Source organism: Semicossyphus pulcher, unplaced genomic scaffold (assembly GCF_022749685.1).
Source record: "Semicossyphus pulcher isolate SPU_LCO1_2020_fin unplaced genomic scaffold, fSemPul1.0.p SCAF_11, whole genome shotgun sequence".
In the NCBI taxonomy this organism is placed as follows: domain Eukaryota; kingdom Metazoa; phylum Chordata; class Actinopteri; order Labriformes; family Labridae; genus Semicossyphus; species Semicossyphus pulcher.
The window spans coordinates 27,079,252-27,101,375 of record NW_027211615.1 but is presented as its reverse complement, the minus strand read 5'-3'; the positions used below and the strand labels follow the sequence as shown (position 1 = coordinate 27,101,375).

Sequence of the window (22,124 nt, the reverse complement as noted above, 5' to 3'; positions counted from 1 at the left end):
ATCTAATTTATTTCATGGGGTCAGGAGAAAGGTTGTATTTAATTCTATATTGATGGTGTACACCTGTAATTTCTACTAGGGACATTTGCTTAGTAATTTTGGAGAGAATTTGGGGTTTTTAATGTCCTGAGGAAAAGTTTCTGTTCTGCAATTATAACAAACTACACATGGTGGATAAAGGCTTATTCTGTGAATTGCAGTCTATCTTCCAGTTGTGTTAAAACCTCCCTGAAAGGAACAAAAACTACAACTTTCATGACAGCTATGAGAAATATTGACATTAAAATTCATAAATATAAAGACCTGTAAAAGTAAAACATTGCTTAAAGTGTGTGTGTGCCTTAGAAAGAATGGATTAACCTAACTATTCCCACAATCCTGGCTATTAGCTATGACCCTGATCTCTAGATATTATTGAATAATGTAGACAGCACTGACCTCTATAAAGGCAACACATTGCTGTTAATGAATATTCAATTAAAACGTTTCATTTAAATGACCCCCTGGGGTAAATATCAAGTTTTTAAACCTTTCTCATGTGCTACAAGACATATCAGGGACAACATGAGCAGTCATCTCCATTGCTGGGCCTGTCTGCTTTTAAACTGCAGTGTACCAAGGACAGGCTGTGACATCACAAACCTAAGGAGCCAATCCCGTTAATGGACGGGGTGACGCTATGCATATCATTATGTGTAACCTATGGCAACCACTTTGGCAATGCGCGAGCCAGCTGTAACCGCCAGTCATTTTTGCAAACTCACTACTGACTACTAACGTTACTTCTACTAATTACTACATTTCAAGCTAGCTAAGTTTCAACAAGTTGCCGCTAAACGATGGCAGATATGTTTTTTTTGCAAAAGGAGAAACGTAGTACATAGTGGGCGGGGACAATGCAGATTGGGGAATTTTTAATGAGGGAGAAGGAGGAGATGATTTTTAGGTAATTAAATGTAATTTGCAGAAAAAAACATATCAGACACAATTTATTACTTCAAGCAGAGCATGTTATAGGTCTTAAAGCATGACTGGAGCTGTTTTTTACAAGTTAAGTTGTTAAGAACAATTGGAATCTGAATTCAGTAAAGTAAGTGTTGAAATTCATGAAATAACTGAAAAAACAAGTTTCATCTTACAAAAATCCGATCCTTATATGTAACTTTTAATTTTCCACCAAATGTAAATACTTGAGGATTCAGGGCAGAAATTCAGAAAAGTAATGAAGTCCAAAGTTCTCAAAAGATCACAGGTCTGTAAAAAGAAAAAAAAAAGTCAAATTGATGTCAATCCAGACAAAATGTTCACACAAACGTAGACACCGATCTATTACACAATTAACACGATTAAACTGAACAATATGACCAGATTATTTAGCCAGATTACAATTTAAATCAAACACTGGTTTTACCCTAATCAGCTCTACAATATAACCCTCTCTCTTACTGTCCCTGACCTCTGACCTTTGTGGGAATCCGGATAAGCGAGTAGATGGCAGCGAGGTCAGTTGGTGGTGACCAAACACACAAGGTATTTGCTAATCAACAGAATGGAGTCGGCTAAGCAGACTAAGCTATTAATGGGATTACCAGACTATTTATAGATTGGGGAAAGGAGGGCGGCTGCAGAGTAAGCTAAACATACCAACACACATACATGCTTCTCCACTACCAGCTTCATGTCATCACTGGGCATCAGATATGTAAAATAGTCCCGAACAAAAACGTTTTCTCGAGTATCCAACTGAGTTAACAATAAAACTGATTGTTTTAAAGAAGTTTCCTAATGAAGAAGTTAATCTTTCAAAAACTTAGAATTACACCAAAATTTGAAAGTAAAAAAATCATATAAATATTCTTGTTTAGAAGCAACAATCATGCAAGTGTAAAAAAGACAAACTTATGGACAGGAAGTTATAAAATCCCCCTTTTTTATTTGGTAGAATTTCATAATAACTCATTTACAGATCGTCCACAGGGAACCACAATATTGAGTGAAACGCCCTCCATGCCAAAAAAACCTCTGCTTCTGAAAGGTCATGTTTCTCTGTCGCTGTTACACATCAATACTGTTAGATTGTCCCACTGATCAAATGAGTACAATGACAACATAGATGTAAAATAAACCGTCTGACATCGAAAGCTAACCGTTTTAGCATATATTAGCACGGGGTTTGTATCCCTAAACACACTATGCTAACAGGTTAGCATGGAGCATTCAAGCCAGTATTTAAGAGTAGACACACAAATGGCTTCAGAGTTAGCGCTCATCATTTAACATCCAAGCTGACCACCCATGTTAGTAAGATCCAATTTTTATTAATTCTTTATGACAAATTAAAAAAAAAAAAAAAATGTATGTACACTGTTAAGACAGATATTAATACATAAAACATGTCATTAATATTGAGGAGTTTTAAAAGTTATTTAGCCGTTTTGTGAGTTATTTACAACAATTACAAAAATAATAAATAAAATAACTTCTGAAGAAAGACAAAAAATACTTGTTCCTGAAATGTTGTGGGACACTTGAAGTTACAAGTTTTGGCTTTTGATGGTTAAAAACTGGACATGAAATGATGACCTATAAGTTCCTCTGGGGAAACCTTTAAAGATGGAGCCAGATAAAGTGATGCAGAGCTGGAAAAAGGACCTTGGTCCTTACATGTCCTGTTGTTTTACGTTAGCTTGTTGCAGTTCAACAGGCGATACTGAGCTTTACAAGCTGAGAAGTAAGTTTAACGGAAATGTTTCACCTCAGCTCGACATGCAGACACACTATGGCCTTCATTTATAGCGGGAATACCCTTACCCTTTACCCTGGAGCAAGAGAGGAAGAAAATTCTGTTTTAAAAATAGCTAAATTCCTCCACAGTTTAACCTAAGCACTAAACATGAAGTCTCCAGAACATATCACAAAGGAGGGTCTGTATTACCAAGCACTTTTTGAAAACATGTTTTCAAAGTTTTGTTTTATTCAAATAAGTTTTGTTGGAAACAAAAAAGCTTTTTTCCCCCTTTCGTCGATGTCGAGTTTTGCATTTGGGTCTCAGTTAAGGTCGTTCGATTGCTGCTTTTATCGGTTTTGCATGATCGTAAACTAAATCTCTTGTCATATTGGACAGACATTTAAAGAGGTCACCTTGAACTCTGGGAAACCGTGACGGACATTTTTACCATTTTTACGACATTATAAGGAAAATGTGATTACTCAGGAAGCTTCAGACAACATTGCTTGCAGGGTGAATGCTCCCGTCTAACTTGACTAGGCTAAAACCTTGCATGCTAACATGCTAATTGGAAAGAAAATGGGACTAAGGAAAAGCAAACATTTCTTAAAATGTGTACTGTGAAAAAGTGAGAATTATCTCAAAATATCTGCAGGGGCTGTGGTCACCGTGAAGTTCTGTGTGCAGCTGATACGACAACAACTTTGATCCAGATTCACTAAAGGTGTGCACAGGGAGAGAGCATCTCGAAATGACCAGCAACAGCAAATGAGAGCGCCATACTTCTCATTAAAATGTGTACAATACAAAAAGGTATAGAGTCATGTACCTGTTTGTATAACTGATTATTTATATACCATGCTATATTCACAGGACACATTAAACTAAGCATAACAACAACTAAAATACTCTTGCACGTGTGCAGTACATGTTACACTGAAATGTTGCATCGAGAGTTTTCCCGTTCTGTCAGCGCTGCAGGTATTTTTCAAGGCACATCACCGTCACCTACAACAGGAAGCCGGGGAGAACGACTTTTATCTTGAAACCTCAAGACTGAATATGAAAATGGAGATTTATGGTGAAGATTTAAGACTTAATGGATCAGTACTGCAATTTAAATAAGAGTGCCTGAAATCTGCAGAAGACAGAGTTGACTGCTGACTTCTCAAAGTAATCAACAAACATCTCGTGCATTCAGTGAACACAGAAGATTGCCTGCGTTTAGTAGTGTTAGTGAATCTGGACCTGAGTTTAGAGGTTGTCAAGTAACTTTAAAGGTGGTGGTTTATGTAGTTTGGAACTATGAGGTAAAATAAACAACCTGAACTGAGGTTAAAAAAACAGACCCGCTTTAAAAGGTGCATAGAGCAAAATAGAGTGCAGCAGGAAGGAGTCCTAAAACCTGTGAATTTAGATAGTATTGATGTGCTTCCATATGTCGATACAATGTGTAATATGTCAGTGAACAGCCAACTTGTGAATTTTAAAGCTTTTATGCATCTTAAAGTGGCGGTTGCTGATGCTAGAGTTTGACGGAGACATTAAACATCACGCCGAACACAGGAGACTTTTGCTTTTAAGGCCTGTAACACTAACAGCGTTATTTTTGGTCAGGCAGCGCCCACAACCTCGATTTCAGAGCGCTTCTCACCATCGCTTACTGTTGCTAGGTTATGAGAGTTGTCTGGTGGCACTTCCACATCCCTTGGTAGTGATAAGTTCTGTTTCAAAGGAGCAATTCATCCCTTTGTCAGTCAAAGCTGGTGTTCTCTGTAATCGATAGAAGCAATAATAGCTGTGGAGAAAGTTTTAAGAACAGCTCGTGTTTTCGCCCGTTCTACATTTCTACAACACCCAGCATGCATTGCGCCCCTGCCCGTGAAAGGAACGGCCAAGCAGGAGACGCTGGAGTGAAATACTACCGTTTTCGCTGCAGGAAATATACCGGTGGATCATCTAAAAAATCTTCAGGTCTGCAGTCTACATTTCAAACCTGACGATTCTGAACGAGACATGACATCGGAGGCGGGCGTCCTGGATTGAGGAAGTGTAGTTTAGCGAGCTCCCTGACCTCCGCCAGATGACGTGTTTTACGTCTGGTGGAGGTTTTCCAGGGCCCATTAGAGAAGCGGACAGCGTCCTCCAAAGGCACTAATCCAAAGTGCCTTTTTCTCCTACAATAATGGCATTATGGGAAGTCCCGCCCCTTCTTGATTTTGATTGGTTGGTGAGGGAGAAGTGACATTGACGTTGGGAAGTTGAAATAGTTTCAACAGAGTGCTGTGAGCGAAGCAACAAAAAACAGCTGCTGCTAAAAGGAGTTTTTGCGCTGAGAACGCCGAGCACTGAACTGCATTGGTTCTGTAAAGACAACAGGCGCTGCCCGCGCAAAAAACGCTGTTAGTGGACACAGGCTCTTAAGCTTTAAAAAACATGAGTGGAGTTGATTTGAAAAGATGATCTTGCTGAATGAAACGTGTCAAACAGAGCTTAATTTTTTGACATAATTCAAAATCAAATGGAACAATCCCATTGGCTTCTTAACACGAGATCCAGGGCGATACCGACGTCTGGGATGGCCTTAAAACAAACATCATCCCTGCAGCACTCTATGCATATTATACAAACAACTTTGACAAACTGAACTGTGGCTTACAGGTGCAGCAAATGGCTTTTCCAGAGACTATCCACCTCCACCAGAGTCATCATGGGTTGGCTGGCTACATGTAGCTGTTGCCTTTGGTCTACCAAATAGTCTGACTGCAACACGAGGAGACCCCGATAATGAGACCCGACAAAATAACTAATAAAAACAATTTTCTAGTAACCATTAAAATGCTTCTCTGTTCCATGTCATCCATTTTTCGTCAATAGATTATGCTGGGGGTTGTATTTTTTAGCAAAGGGTGGCACATGACACATGGGCTGGTACAATTTGTCTGTATATAGTGTGTGTTTGTCACCAGAGTCTGTAAGTTGAGGCGAGGCAGCTCTCTCAAGTGTTGTGGTATAGGTTGTGTAGTGTAATTCCAGTGCTGTACAGTAGGGCGCATGCAAACGGAAAAAAAATACATGCACGGTGCGGAGAGGTGCCTCGACTTCGCAGCTCCGGGTTTTGGCTCAGACATTAAACATCAAAGTCGTAATGTTTGTGTGAATTCATCAGTCCTGCAGTCACTTCTGCCGTTTCATATCTCCTCTGCTTGCGCTCCTCCCTCGTCCATGTGAAACGTAGTGGTGTCCCGATTTAAAACCATGCTCTCTGAAGAGGCAGTTAGTCCTTCCTCGAAAGAATATTTGAATAATTTCACTTGGCAGCAAATGCTTCTAAGAAAAGACAACGTTAGGGGGGTGGTAATGAAAGATCTAGCAGAATGTTTGTTGAAACAAGACAAAAGGAAGAGGAGAAAAAAAAGGTCCTCCACATCCACATTGACGTGATGCTGGCGTTTGATAAAGTTCACACATGAGAAGTAGCATCCAATTTCACCCTGGAGTAATTCTACTGAAAATCCTTGTGTGTTTTCTTTTCTCCAAAACAAGTTAAAGAGGGAGCAATGTAAAAAAAAAAGTGCTCCTGTTGGTGACGAGCAGAGAGAGAGAAAAGAAGATAATTCCAGTCCTGATCTGGAGAGCGGATAAATATCAAGGACCACCTTTCCATGACGCCCTCTTGTCCTCCCTGTGTTTGCCCTCTCCTTGCCAAGTGTCACATCCTCACCGGTTGTAATGGGATGACAGGAACAGATTAGTGAGGTCACTCCAGGCATGTCGTCATGCTAGCTCTGGATGGCTGAACTGCTAGCAAGGTGGCATCCAGCCAAGGTTAGGATAAAGTATATGGCAAGCTTGAAGAAGAGACAGGACTCAATGGAGGAGAGCTAAAAAAATGTGCATTTTACAACCAAGCTAGTGGTTTTATTTGCATGAATTCTTCTCCATAACTTGAGTTCCATGGAAGGGGGCAAGAGCCTCTTAACGCCCACCTTATAGGTGTTGTCCAGTGGGAAGGTCAGGTTGGTTGTCAGGTCAGGATTGAGGTGTGGGCCAGGGCTGGCTGGTGGCTTTGGGCTGGTTGATCTCTGCGTCGCCGGCAGCAGTCGAATGTGGTTGGATCAGAATAGGGGCGCGACAGGCTGAGGAGGAAGACAGAGGTCAAAATGAGATTAATAGACAGTTAAAATAGCTGATAATAAGACTTAAAACGAATAATATAATGAGTGCTGTATTTTTTAGAGGTGTTTGATGCTTTAGCTTCCAAATGGACAAATAAAATATCACGCACAGTATCTTACATACCTGTATTCGCTAGTTGGGGCTCATCTAAGCCTTCACCTTCCTGTGGGAGGAGGGAAAGGTACAATACAAAATTCAATTCAAATTTTCAAAAGATTTCTTTCTCTTCTTCAAACCCACTTGGACAAAATTACTATCATGCAAGAGCTTTATAATTTAAAGTTATTATAGCAAACAATATAAAAACAGTGAAAAAAACTGAGTTGTGATAAAAATGTGTAAGTAAATTACAAAAAAAGAACTCAATAATAAATAAATAAACAAACGAACAAATAAAACATTTAAAAATGAAGGGCCTGTGCCCACTGACAGCATTTTTTGCACTGGCAGCGCCCACAACCTCACTTTCAGCGCTGCTTACTGTTGCTAGGTTCGTAAGTTGTCTGCCTCGGTAGTGACCGTTAAGTCGGTTTTAAATCTCTCTGTATGCTTAATATTTGCTTTTCTTCAAGGAAACTTTACAAAGTAAATATAAAAACAATGCAAAGGTGTCCTGGTGTTAGCAGCAGCTCTACACCTGTAAAAGGATTAGCCTATCCTCCGCCATTGTTGTTGACAAAGTTGATATTGTAAATCCCATCCCCTTCTTGGTTTTGATTGGTTGGTGAGAGAGAAGTGACATTGATAAATGCAGCTGTGTTATTAAAGTTGGAATATTTTCAACTGAGAGCGGTGTGACTGCAGCAACATAAAACAGCTGACACTGAGTGCCTTTTTGAGCTGAGGACGCTGAACTGCACAGGTTTGGTACAGAAAATAAGCGCTGCCAGTGCAAAAAAATGCTGTTAGTGGAAATTAGCAACCACACAAAAAAATAGGGACATCAAACAGAAAAGCGTGCTCCTTTAACTATAATGAATGCATTAGTGGTTAGAGTTAGTTGAATGAAAGTGAATGTGGATGAACAAGCAACCAGTGACTTGACCAAGGCTGAACAGTGACAACAGCAGAACTGAATAGACCAGGAACTGAGAATAGACATTTTAAATGAGAACACCTGAGATTAAAATTCTGTGTTTGTGACGTCACAAAGTGCAGCATGTAGAAAAAACTGTGTGAAACCTGGCGTTCACAGCAGCCTGCAGACTCAGCTGAGAAGCCTGGGGATTACTCAAACATACTTTTACCTACAGATCTGAAACTTCACCCACGTTTAGTCTGAACATCCAACATTGTAACATTATATATACATGTCCTAAATTGTGAAACAGCATGATACCCACTGTTTAAAAAAGTAAAAAAGAAAATGGATATAACTCTTCGCTGATTTTGTCCTGTACATGCTTATTTGGTGGCTTTTAACAAAAAGTCTCATCCTGCTTTCTTTAACAGTCATATGTATCACTCATTTAAAATTTTTGCCCTGGAAAATGTAAAGAAAGGCAGCATGCAGTTAGCTTTGTCTGAAGCCTACCCCCTTCGCCAGCAGTTTCAGGCATCAAAAACAACTATATAGAAGTAATCAATCGTGTCTCTGATGGTCTGGTTTGCTTTTGTAGGTCATATAGAGTCATCAGGATTAATTTCAGTCTGTTTCATAAAAACTCCTCACAGGAGCTTTAAACAACGTTGATCAGTTCACTTAAATGGCTTCTTGAGTTTTCTGTCATGCTGAAAGATATTCGTCTCCTGTAGAGCTGCAGCTGTAAATTAGTTAGTGGATTTATTGTCAACTAAATAAATCCCAAACTATTTTTTAAACAATCAGTTTTAGTAGAAAAACAGTCAAAATGTGTCTTTATATGTGTCTGATGATGCTAATGCGAAAAAGTGCAAAAAATTGCTAAACTTTGGAGCTTAAGTAATTCAGCATTCAGCCACGCTTCCTTTCTGGCTGCATTTTAAGCAAACAATACAGTGGCAATAAAACACAAGCAGCTGAACATTAAAAAAAAAAACATGCAGGTACAGCTTAAAGGACATGATGAATAAAGAAGTTAATGTGTGACAGTAGTAACTGGACAGCTCAGGCCGTCTGTTATGGACGAGAGAGGAAGCAGTGATGAGCCACAAACAGCTGAGGACTAACACACATTCTGATACAAGACAAAAACGGATGATGTGACACAGAAAAAAAAAAAAAAACGGACGAGGCGGCTCTTACGAGTCATTTCGACTCCGGTAAGGTCTCCCCGGGGTTTTCCTCCCCTGCTGGATTGGCCGAGGCCGGCGACTGGGGCTCAGGTGGAGGCATGGGCATTGGCAGGGGGATGGGCTGACTCTTGCCCTCTGGGCTTTCTGGACCCAGATTAGATGTAGGCTGGCCTATGATTACTGTGAAACCTGTGGGATTGGAGCATGAAAAGACGAATCCTGCAGTGTGAGAGCAAGTCAAATTCCCCGGTCGAGTTACAGAAAGCACTGGTCTGGTTACCGATTTCCTCCAAGCTGTTGTGGCATTACTGGATTAAAAGCTAGAGTATATATCTGTTAAAGAAGAAATACCATAATCATCTTCTTGCAAATAAACTTTGAATTAAAAAGCAATAAAATGGAAAGAAGTTAAGTTATGACAGACCAACATTATAGTAGTTTAAATTAACCTTTTAGTAGAAATACTGTGAACCCCCAAGACCCCAGAAGTGAGAGGCTTAACAGAGATAGCTTTTCAAAACAGAGCAACAGATTTTTGTAACTTAAGGTAGTTTTAAAGTCATTAAAGAAACAATTCCTCCTTAAAAAACAAATAAAAACCTGGAAGGAAAGAATATTAACAACATCAGCGTTCTTAAGACCCGTGTAAGAGGTCATATCCTCTCACCTCCGTCCTGCTCTGCTTTGATTTGGGCCTCCAGGTCCTCGGGGTCGACGTACTGGTAGTTTTCATCATCATCTGGTGGTTTACATTTCCCACAGCAAAAACAGCAGCAGCAGCAACAGCAGCAGCAGGTGAACAACGTGCAGCACAGAACCAGACCCTGCAGGAAATAACAAGCAAACAAAACAGTGTTTAAAAGTACTGTCATGTAAGACAGGAAACAACAGAAATGTTTTACATTCACTTTTTCTTTAATCCCAATAGAAACGTAAAAAAGGACGTTGTGGTCCCTGAAACTGGCGAACAATTTCAGAGTCCGCCCTCACAGCCAGAAGCTCCTCTCCTCTTGCCAGTCAAGACATCTTTACAGTCTGTCTTGTAAATGATCCTTCTTCTTCAACCTCAGATTTTTTTAATCATCCCATCATGTGTCGCTCTTCAGGTGGCACAGCGGTCACATGATATAAACATCATCACCCCGTCGACTGGCTTGCGGTAAATGTTCCTGACTATTACCGGCTGCGTTCACACGTCGGCGTCTTGCAAACATTTTACTAGGAGGCTTGCAGAGCGTCAGATCTCTTAGTGCTCTGCTAATAAGCAAAAACTAATTTGAGAGGAATTGAACAGCCCATTTGGTCATAGGTGGTACACATAAAGACAGAACCATCACACGATGAAATATCCAGCTCTATAATCTATCTATGATGGTTTATGACATTATAAGCTAAATAAAAAGCAACATTTATTGGTGGTTATACTGTGTGAGCCACTTGTATGTACCAGATAACAACCTAGAAGTATCATAACATGTAAAACAGAGATCTTTGCCGGTGCAGCAGAATTAATGGAAATGAATCATCCAGCCTCTTCTCTCAAGTTAAGAAGTCTCTTCCTGAGGGTGTGTGTGTCAAAGAGAAGGAGGGATTTGCAGAATTTAACTTTTAAGAAGGCTGAAGCATGAAGGAAAAACAGGACGAACCCGCCAGACTCTGTGGGTTCATGGGGATTTGTGAGCGATGAGTTCAGCAAGCAAAAAACACGTGTTTTAAATGTGTACAAATTTTTGATGAACCACAATTAATTCTTAGCAAACATACAAATGTACTGCGACAGCCTCTTCAATATTAAGGTACGGAACAGGCTAAGGCTGCACAATTAATCGAATATTAATCCTCATCATGATTTTGTCTTCCCACAATTAAATGATCCTGATTGATGGTGATGTTGACTTTTAAAATGCTCCGCCCGTAGAAAACTCTGCTGCATATCAAATCAAGCGCTCCCTAAACTAACAGCCACTCCCCCAGGGGGCGATGGAGAGGTTTGGGCTTCACTTTTGGGGGAGCTGGCATGTCATTTGATGAGTGCCTACCTCACAGCGGCAGTTTAGAGTGAAGAGTAAACAACAGAGACGGTCGGAGAAACTAAAGTCAAATGTCTGGAACAGAAGACGAAGAGCTGCTCCCCTGAAACGGCTCGTCAGCGCTTGTTCAGAGGTGTTTCAGGTTTAGGGCGAGAAAGAATAATCATCAAAGAGGTCATGAAACCTGCGTCTGCGCCGCAAAGCAACACGACTAACTTGTTGAAGCAGCTGAAAAAACAGCACAAAGTGCAGCATGAGTGTGTGAAGGCCGAGAGGAGGAACGAGCTGCTCCCCGTCCTCCAGCGTCAAGTCAGACATCCAGAACAGAGATGCTGTACAGGCAACAACATATCCACCCAACTCCCAAAGACAGATGGAAATTACCCATGATGCACCAATGCATGTTCAATTTTTCTGTAGAAAGTGTTGTTACCTTGCTATCTAGTCAGTTCTAGGGCTGCACGATATTACACTGACAGCACAAAAAGCCTTTGACATGACTGACCTGTTTGAAGTGAGCCCTAATAATAGTCTGATTTAGCACAAATTTTCACCTTTATGCAACTTCTAATCAAAAAGGGACTTTAAAATCATTCAGCTGAAAGGCACCAACCTTGAACCACCATTTGGACATGAGGAAGTAATACTTGACGCTCTCCTCTCCGAACTGCTCGGACACGTAGAGGCCCATGGAGCCATACTCGTCATAGATCTTCCTCTTGGTCTCATCGTTCAAAATTGAGTTGGCGTTGTTGATCTCCTTGAACTTCTCAGCTGCGTCCGGGTTGTCGGGGTTCTTATCCGGGTGGTACTTCAACGCCAACTTCCTGACAGGAGACAAGAGCACACAGGAAATCAAATGTTGTAATGTAAAGCAGAGGGGAATGTGGACAAAAGAAGAAGGGAGGGGTCGGGTTAAGATTCTTTTTATTTTAGTTTTTATGATATTTTTGAATATGAATAGCAAATAATTAACTGCTCCCCAAAGTCATTTTAAATTAAAAGGAGAATATTTGGGAGGATTACAGGTTACATGTCACATAGTTGGTTTGTTTTTCACTCTGAGAGACCTCCTTTTATTTTTCAAAGATTATTTTTGTGCATTTTTGATTAGCTGACAAAAAAAAACAAAAAAACATACAATTAGAGCTGAAACAATTGCCTAAAAAAGGTGTAATAAGTAGGATTTTTCTTTGCATTTTGTCAACAGCACATTCAAACTGGGCCCCAAATTATTATTTATAATAAATGATTAACTGCCGGTTAGCTTGTCCTATGCGGTTTGAGGCACCAACATGTCCAACAGAAAGAAGGCCAACTCTGCATCGCTCTGTCGCCATGTTCACCGGTCTGAATGGGGCCCAGCTGCTAATTTGAACCACTCCCACGCTCACTTATATGCTGTGATTGGCTCAGGGAACCACAACAGCGCCCCTCCTGAAAACGTCCCGTGCAAAGCAAAACAACAGAATAGATGCAGAGGGAAGGGTCTCACAAGGGTCTGCACACACACTCACCAACACACATGTATAGAGGCCCATAAGTGATGATTTATATTATATTTGTAAATGTCTATATTTTATTTTCTAGAAAAATCCAACTTATACCTGATAAACAATTTTTTTTCACTATTTAGATTTAAAGCAAAATGGCCAAAGAGCCACTTCCTCCAGCTGTTGTATGAAGCAGCAGTTTTAGCAGCTAACCCTATTAGCATTATTTGTATGACTTCTTAAAGACTAAATAAATAATGAATCTGGGAAATGATGTCCAGATTATACTTGAGTACAAATCTAAAGCTAAATTGTCACAAATTTGCAGGTTCTAGCTTCTAAAATATTGAGGGTTTGCTGCTCATCTTAGTTTAATCCTGTAACACATTAGCTTTTGTAATGTTGGTTAAACAACAACAACAACAGAACAAGCAATATGTCTATTTTTAACATTTGCAGACTATTCTTATTAGCAGATGGTTTAATATTAGCTTGCTCCACTTGCTCGGACAGACACATGCTCTTTTAGCTACAAGACTGGCGGTGGAATTTGGGTCGACAGCACTTGGGTAATCTGACCCCGTATTGTGGGGAGTTTGTCTAAATAATTAGGAACAGGATTACAGAAATTTACGAGGTGGATTTACCCAAAAGTAATAATTACAATGTGTTTAGCCTGCGCACTCTGGAGAAACTAATCCTCTCTAAGGAGACAGCCGAGACAGCTTAATTGGGGTAATAATTCAGATGAATGAATGTTCAGACTGCTTACCGGTAAGCTTTCTTGATGTCCTCAGCTGACGCTCCTTTCTCCAGCCCTAGCACTTTGTACACGCTCTCCCCAGCTGTGGACATCTTCCTCTGGGGTCGGGGGTTCGGTTCAGCCATGGCTCACCTCTGATTTTAGGAGAGGACATAACACTTAGTCAAAAATCATAGCCACGATAACAAAAGCTACAAAGGGCTACGAGATCAAATATTGCAGCGTCTGGCCTTGTTGCAAAATTCAGCACAGTTTAACAGCAAACATGAAGTACTTTGTTTCAACCTGCCCATTATTGTTTGTTTACCAAAGGAGCAGCCCGGCTTGTGTTTATTGTACAGTTAGAAAGTCACACAGTCCTGGAGGGACGAATGAAGTCAAGCTTGAGGCTAACGTGTTCAGAAGACCAAAAGCAACACATTTGAGCATTTGGTAGTTGTGCTTCTGCAGGATCAAACAGGATAAGGCAAAGAAATTAAAGTTAAGTACTCCAGCAGAGGTCATAAAACACAACAAAAATAAATGTACTCCTCTCTTTGTTTTGAATGCACACCCTCGAGATTTACACAAGCCAGATATTACACACCTTTAAATGAATGAAGACACACTGTATACAACAATTACATCATTACACGTATGTGTTCCTTCTACAGACTGTATAAATAATGGACGCTTCCATTGTGACGTCACCTATTGCTTTGTTGACCGTGTGGATGACGCCTCGAGTCTTCTTGAGTCCAAGCCTTCTCTAACGGTCAGTTAGTAACAAACAAAACCAAAAGGCTCCAACAACACGAACACGGCTCAGAAGTTAAGCTGTGTGACTGTGGTGATGTCGAGCAGACAGCCAACAGTATCCACCTGTCGCTCAAGTGACCCCACCCCTATAATTTAAGGCGTTATATAATTAAACAGGTGAGTTATATAACAATTCACCCCCCGTACGGACGCATTAACAGAGAAGTGAGCAATTAATAACAAAACCGTTTTTTGTACCAGGCTGTAAACATGAAAAAAAATGAATGAAATTTTTCCCATCTGCCATAATGTTATTTCTTGGCTTTTGGAGCCAGCCTCAAGTGGTGGACACTTGAGGAACTGCAGGCTATTGCGCTATTGTGTATGATTAATTTCAAAAAGTATCTCACTTTTGGGAAAGAACCAGTTATTTATTATCATTGGCCGCCGCTTATTTTGGAGTCGTATCTAATTTATACTACATTTATTTCTTTACTTTAGCTGTGATCTGCAAGCCAAAATGAAGAGTCCAGGTGCATTAGCCCCACCTCCTATATCTAACGAGAGCAGACCAGGTATGACTCTTTGGGCCAAGACGTGAGGAACAGAAGTTGGATGTCATAGGTTTAGGTGTAATCATATCCATAATCACCATTACTCCACAGCTGGAGGTATTGAGTTACAGTAAAAGCCTGGCTTTAGCGCGTCACAATTACAATATACAAAAGGGAATTTAGCTAATCTACGGCTGCGGTACAAACACACACCCTTGCACTGACACACACATTCTTACTAGCTCTTACAATAATGCTGTGAGGGGTCGTTGACTAAGGAGATTACATTTTGCTGATCTTACAAATGACCCGCTCGGGTCCATATCAGAGAGGCTGAAGAGCCCGACACACACCCACACCAATGATCACAGATCTAAACTGCTGTGTCGAATACAGGCTGGGACTCAAAGTGCACAGACAGAGCCACCATGTTACTCATGACTTATATTATCAAACATGTTTTCTGGGATATGGCAGGAAATTTCATTTATGTTTGTGCTTTAGGTATTGATTAAGGGGGCAGATATGCACAGGATTTAAAACTCAGAGCATTTGAAATCTTAAATAGATATGAGTATAGAAAAGGAGAGAGGAAAGATCATTTGCAAATACTGTGAAAGAGCATCGAGTTGATGTATCTAGCCTACACATATGTCTGTGTATCCATAACATGATCAAAAGTGACAGCAGCGGACATCATACAGTAAGGAGACTTGGTTGAAGATTTTGGGAAGATAGGATGCTCGTATAATATCATTTTCAGAATTGGCATCAGAAATACTTTATTTTCTATATTAAGTAAACATACAGGCTTTAACTACGGAACTTTTTTAATCTGTATTTTTAAATCAGGTTATAACCCTAATTAAAAAAGTTACCAGTTTAATATAGGAAGTTTCAGTTCTTTGGCCCCAGTGACAAAGTATCCTGAGTCTCTCGCAGTACACCAGGTTTTACATCAATGTTCCTCAAAACAAGGAAAAGGTCTTATTTAGGGTTCTTAAACAGAGATGAGCTGTTTTCATGGGCAAAACCAAATAAGGATTGAAGTTGTTCCAACACCGATATACGTTTCTGCCTCGGACACTGCCTACAATGCAGAATCAGGTGTCAGAATTCATCTATCCGATGAAAACTTCAACTGGTCTTAGGTCAATTATCTTGAGACAGTAAGATAATACGACAACAGTGGGGCGGCAGTTTAGCTCAATCAGTAAAACAGGCACCCCATGTGCAGAGGAAAAAATCCTCATTACATTGGCCACCGGTTCAACTCCAACCCTCTGCCATGAGGTGCATGCCATCCCCACTCTCTCCTGCCCATATGCATCCTGTCTCTCTTCAGCTGTCAAGTGAAAATAGATATTTTAGTCAAAGCTAGCAATATTTACAAAACCAATGAATTATCAACAGTATTATATATATAGAATATATTTAATGTTTAATCAAACATTAACTGCAGGGGTAGCTGGTATCAGCCATTACTCATCTCTATGTGTCAGGAAGGAATTACAAACAGGACACTAGTGGGCATTTAAACACTTGACACAATGACGAGAGAGAAACTAATCTCACAGCAGCAGCTACGACAGTGTGATATCAAACCTATTTCATTCCTTTCCCTTTGGACTCTAAAAAACTAAATTATTGTATTAAGTGCACATAAAAAATAAACAGTCAGGCTCTTAATCTTAACAGACCCTGCTAAGAGGATATCAAAAAGGCCATTATTTCTTCTCAAAGATGGAAACTCTGCAGGTCCAGATGGCACGCCTGCAGAAGCCAAGAAAGCTGATGTAAATACTCCAAACCCTCCAAATGTGCTGCAAACCCCTCAGTGCGCTCTGGCAGGAGAGCAGCTCCATACAAGAGGCCTGATAACTCATCCTTTGATCCGAGCAGATCTCTTTCTGCAGCAGCCTGGTGGTCTTGAAGGTTTATGTACAAACTGCAGCAGCTCACACCGGAGCGATCGATCAGGTTTCCCCAAGCTGGATCTATTAGCTTAATTAGCTAACTGCAGTCGTTTGTGGTGCAGACGTTAAAGGCTGCACGGGCTGTATGTGCGCAGATGGTTCGTTCATCACGCTAACAAAACTAACGGTATCAAAATGAAGCCCCAGAGCAGTCCCTAAAACTAGAGACAGAGACACACAGAGGAGTCTTTTGTCTTCACTTCACTGCGAGTCTTTTGTGCTCCAAGTTTAATCCAGTGCAGATCTAACTTTAGCAACTATTCAGCAGGAGTTTTTAGCTGAAAGGCTGTCAGATGAGAGACGAAAGCAGGAAAATAGGGAGGCAAAGTATGTGTAAGTGTTTAAATAGGGTTAGATTAGAGACTAAGACAGGGCTGGGCTCAAGTCTCAAGCTTCCTTAATCAGACATAACCCAAGAAAAGTCTTAAAAATACAGAAAAAGAGTATTAGCAAAGACAAACAGCATTCACCACTAGACAAACACTAACTGAAAGACACTAAACGATATTTAAACATCACTCTAGCCTTACTGCTGCTCAGAAGAAGAGATGTAGACTGTGTGACTAAACATAGTTAAGGGCATTTCCTAACCAATGTCAACCAGCACAAATCTGTTAGTATGATGCAAAACAACTCATCCTTTCACTCAGGTCCATATTTAGAAGTGCTGAAATTAACATTTTTTGCAAGGCTATAAATAGAGCCGAACATTGAAGTAAACCGTTTCTGCCACTTTTACAAGCTTTTTATTGCTTTGGACAGATGTGCTCGTCAGAATCCGTTCTGCAACACTGCTAATCCTAAAATAGCTCCGTTATTGTTAAAAATAACAACAGCTCTCCAGGGTGTGTGACATGTTAAGTGTGTAATGACAACAGGCAAGGCCAAGAACCCCAAAGGTCCTGACAAAAAAGGCTCTGCAAGATGGATTTAAAACTCAGAGATGAAGTGGAAACGGTAGCTCAACATAAACCTTATAATAACTCCTGTCATATTTGACGGCTCCGCCTGTAATTATGAGTATTAGTTTGGAGACCTTTAACATTAAAGAGTGTTAAGAGAGGGAAGGGGAAGTCAAAGCTGACACAAGAGCAAACGCGTAGAATAAAAGTAGTAAACCCATCACTCCAAGTGTATAACAAAAAAATCTGTTAAAAATAAATTACCATGAAATGTGCAGTTTTGCATGACTTAAACTCTCATTTTTCTACCTACAAAAGGAGGGAAGTTAAAGGTAAAGAGGCCAACACAGGTTAAATACACCAGACTGAAACAAGTCGACCACGAGCATGAGAATATGTCCCTCGGACAAGGTTCAATATTGTGATAACGATATAAAGTGTGATAAATAGACAAATATTAAATCGCAAGGCCCAGGATAACGATATCATGATACAGCGATTCTGCAAAAATTAAGCAAGACAATCATATAACGATACATGTGATATCTGATTAAGCCAATGAAAAAAATGCCTCTTAAAAAGGTAAAGTGCAGGAATAATGTATTCGCTGCAATTTGGTGTCAGTTTCACAGAATTTGACGCAAACTGAGATTGATTAAATTTACAGAACTATAGAACTGTGAAATCAAATCAGGACTTGGGATTTGAAAGTGGCTGACACATCTCTTAACTTCTCTTCACCACTGTCTGATATTATCCCGCTGTCTTCTTCTTTTATCCTGCTATCAGCTTCTTCTTTGGTCATCCAAGTCATTTCCGTTCACGTTACCCTCACTCATGTCCTAAGCGGCACCACCGTGAAGTAGTGACGCGGTGAGTCAAAATCACAGTGAAACTTGTTTAGCCTGCCAAATATTTGTGAATTAAAATATCGATATTTGGCTGCAGCATAATGATAATTGTATAGCACAAGTCAGGGCGACAATATATTTCTATGTCTACCTGCTGTTCAGCATGTTTTACACGTTACATATGTTTGCAACATGTCTCTATAATAAATGTAAAGGTGTTTTTGTTCACAACTAAACTGACACCAATTCATCTGAAGGCAGCTGATAGGTGCTTGGGCTTCATCTTAATATATCAAAATGATGTGTAAGCCATTATACCTAGGCTTAATAGATATAATGTTTGCATGCTTATTGAGAAAGCATGGCTTGTTTACATAAAATAATTTTTACTTTTCGTTGGGATAAAGTCTGGCTTTAGAAATACAATTTATTGACAAACAGAATATAGAACTGCAATGATAAATTGTTGTGAACGTATTAGACATGTCGATACTGGTGCGTAAGTTGACCAATAGAAGAACTAAATTGCAGGACAGTTATGCAAAATACATGTGACATCATTTACATAGAGTCTCACTTGCATAGTTTGTCACCATGGAATCAGGGTTTATAAATGTCCTGCTTAGGATGCATCTTGGTCACAACAGAGTGGCTAACAAAAGTTACTTAGTTATGTAAATAAATGTATTATTAATACTTCCACATTTTTAAAGTAAGACATGAATACCTCTTTTATGATTCTGAAGCATAAAGGCAATCACAAGAAGTAATAAAAAGCTCATGTTAGGCTGTAACACCACAATCGCATGACTTTAACATCAACATTTTGCTTCCAACCATTTTTCCTGCATGCACTCTTTTCTTGAACTATAATAATAATTACAAACTAGATAGACGGCAGTTATATAATTGGATTTCCCCATCCCCCCAATTTCTATATTGGTATCCGCCTCAAAAACTATAATTAGACTAGTGTAGAAGCATACTTCTTTGCCATAATACAAGTCACAGGTACAATAAAAAAAAGGCTGCGCTATATTTAGCCATGACAGGTTGCAGAGAGTTCAGTGGTGGCAATGTCTGGAATTCAGGCCAGGGCCAACTGAGGTGGCAGGTAAGATGACTGTTGAGACGACATGTGGCTGAATCTGTTTACAACTTTGTTATGGCATTTCTAATTAAGCCAAATCAGTTACCTTTGTATATAACACAGTACGGTGGATATGATAATCTAACTTGTGATGCTGCACTGTTAGAATCATCCTGAGTAGGGATGCACCGATTGATCGGACGCCAATGCAAATCGGCCGATTTGGGCTCTAATTAAGTGCTGATCACTCCAACCGATCACGTGACGTAAAATTAAGAGCCACTTTCGCGCACCACACAAGCAGAGTAATGATTTTTTTCTGCAGTGACAGCAAAGGCAAAAAAAACCTCTCACTTGTGCGTAATCAGGTTAGATAACTGGAAAGGCGATTGTCATTTGGGGTGGGAATTACTTAAAATTACTAGATCGCGCTCAATTTTCTAATGTATCAAACCAAAGAACAACTTAATATTTTTCCATCGTTGTTAAAAATAAATCCATCATTGACGGAAGTCCAATTAGATGAGACCACCCACTGCAGGCATTATACACACATGAGCCTGTTGCTAAAGTTGTTAAGGTTCCTTGTTTGCACTTGTCTACGACATGCAGCACACTTAATTGTTCAATGGGTAAAAAACACTAAGATCATAATGTATTAATTTCTCGCTCTGTTATGATTTTTATATTCTTAGAAAGGTTGAAAAAATGCATTTAAATCGGTGATCGGATCGGTGATTGGCAGATCTCACTATAAAAAAAAAAAATCGGTAATTGGTATCAGCCCTTAAAATCCTGATCGGTGCATCCCTAGCCTGGGCAGTGCGGAGCTGGCAGTTGGTTTTCGGAACACTCTAAAGACTGTAACCAGCAACCGCCAACTTGAGAATGTTGAGGTGAGTTGGGCATTGTCTGGGCAGTGTGCACTCACCTTTAGAAACATCCTGAGATACTCAGTTCAGGGCTGAAAAGTCCCCATTAGGTCATAAGATCCGAACGTAAACATGTTAACCTGCAGGGAAACCTGATTCTGGTCCTAACGGTCACTGTTGGACAAAGTCTCACCAGTTTATGTGTGACGTCACTTTGCATCCTTACAGACAGATGATATTATAAAGATTTGGTCTGGTCTGGGGCCGGTGTTTTGGGGGATAACGGTCCGGTGTGACGGAAGGAGGAGTGCCGCGTGATTGTCGTCTGTTTGTCCTTGTGGAGCTCTAATCCGCTGCTAATCTCCCTGCACATGGAGTAATACTTTCTATTCAAAAGCCTGTCATTCATAAATAAATGTTACAGTGAAATACTGTTACCACACATCAAAGCAACATTGTTTCGCCCTGTTCCGTTATTTCTCTCTTATTCGTCCGAAGAAACTGTCACGCTGGCCCAGGTGTTGACTACTAGGTTACCTAACTGTTACACGACCCATGTTACATCTTACCATTTTGAGTGTGTTATCTAAAGCCAGGCTAAATCAATAATACTATAAAAATGTCCGTTACATTAAGCTACATGCTACCTAGGAGTAGCCCTGACAAGGCTTTAACGTCAACACAGAGCTATACAAAACTCCATTTAAAATTCGATCATTTTAATGTATCCTTACCTGTATTTGCAACATTAACTTAGCAGAAATTGCGTTTTTTCTTTCGCTTGCGTTTTTTCCGTAGGTTATGTACGATTCGGTGAACACAGATACAAATGAATGCAGCATTTGTTTCAAAAGCAGTACAAATCCTCATTTGTAGCTGTCCACAACTAATCGCTGCCACCGCCCTCCAATTTTTTGTGTTACTCTAATAAAAAAAACCTTTAATATGGTGATTTTAAACATATCCAAAGTGAAAGTGTATCTCAGCGTGTTTTAAGGTTTTTAGAATCATTTTATAGGTACTCGTTGAGGTAGTTTTGCTCCCTTTGTTTAGAAGCAAGTCCACATTAAACTGACAGCTTTCTGAATGGAGTTCGGCGTGCGTGACCATGGCAGCTTGGCACGGTTAGCTAACCTCAAGCTAGCTGATGTAGAACACCGAAATGGCTTACCTTGTGTAAACTGAACACTGTATATCTCGTTGTAAGGTTAGCTGGATCATAGAGGCATCCGTTATAATGCCTTAAATCTCAACTTTAAGTCTTATATTAGCCCGGTGAAGAGGATCGGCAGCCTGCTGTAGCCGCCGGGTCGCTTCTTCGGGTAGCGTTTGGGCTCGCTCTGCCAGAGGACATGCGCTGTGATTGGCTGATTCCTCCTTCCAGGAAATGAAGACAGAAAGGATGCTGCTTTCAAGGGTTCACACAAAATCCGCCTTTCAAACATACAAGCTAATCATAAAATCAGTTACTTTTTATTCATCAATTATTCATCGCAGCTCGGATAGGCAGCTGCTGAGGAATACAGAGAAGTAAAATAACATCTAGAATGTTGTAATAACTATTTGACGTTTTTTTATAATTAACAAAAAGCTGTTTTTCCCAGCTCTAACGAGGAAATTGGCTAGTGCCTCTGCAAACATCCACATAAATTGAAGATTACACAAAGAATGAATACAAGTCCACAATATATTTTCGCAGTATTCCAGACAATAAAACAAATCTACAGGGGAATT

General features: G+C 40.0%; 1 protein-coding gene across 1 annotated transcript; it reads right to left on the bottom strand.

Annotated features, from left to right (window-relative positions):
* Positions 1-1,912: 1,912 nt before the first annotated feature.
* dnajc5ga (DnaJ (Hsp40) homolog, subfamily C, member 5 gamma a) lies at positions 1,913-21,683 on the bottom strand. Its single transcript, XM_069657238.1, has 7 exons — positions 21,562-21,683; positions 13,417-13,541; positions 11,765-11,978; positions 9,789-9,945; positions 9,132-9,310; positions 7,031-7,070; positions 1,913-6,867 (listed from the first exon to the last, which is right to left on the bottom strand). The coding sequence occupies exons 2-5, from the start codon at positions 13,530-13,532 to the stop codon at positions 9,135-9,137; spliced, it is 663 nt and encodes a 220-aa protein (XP_069513339.1). The 5' UTR covers positions 13,533-13,541; positions 21,562-21,683; the 3' UTR covers positions 1,913-6,867; positions 7,031-7,070; positions 9,132-9,134.
* Positions 21,684-22,124: the final 441 nt, after the last annotated feature.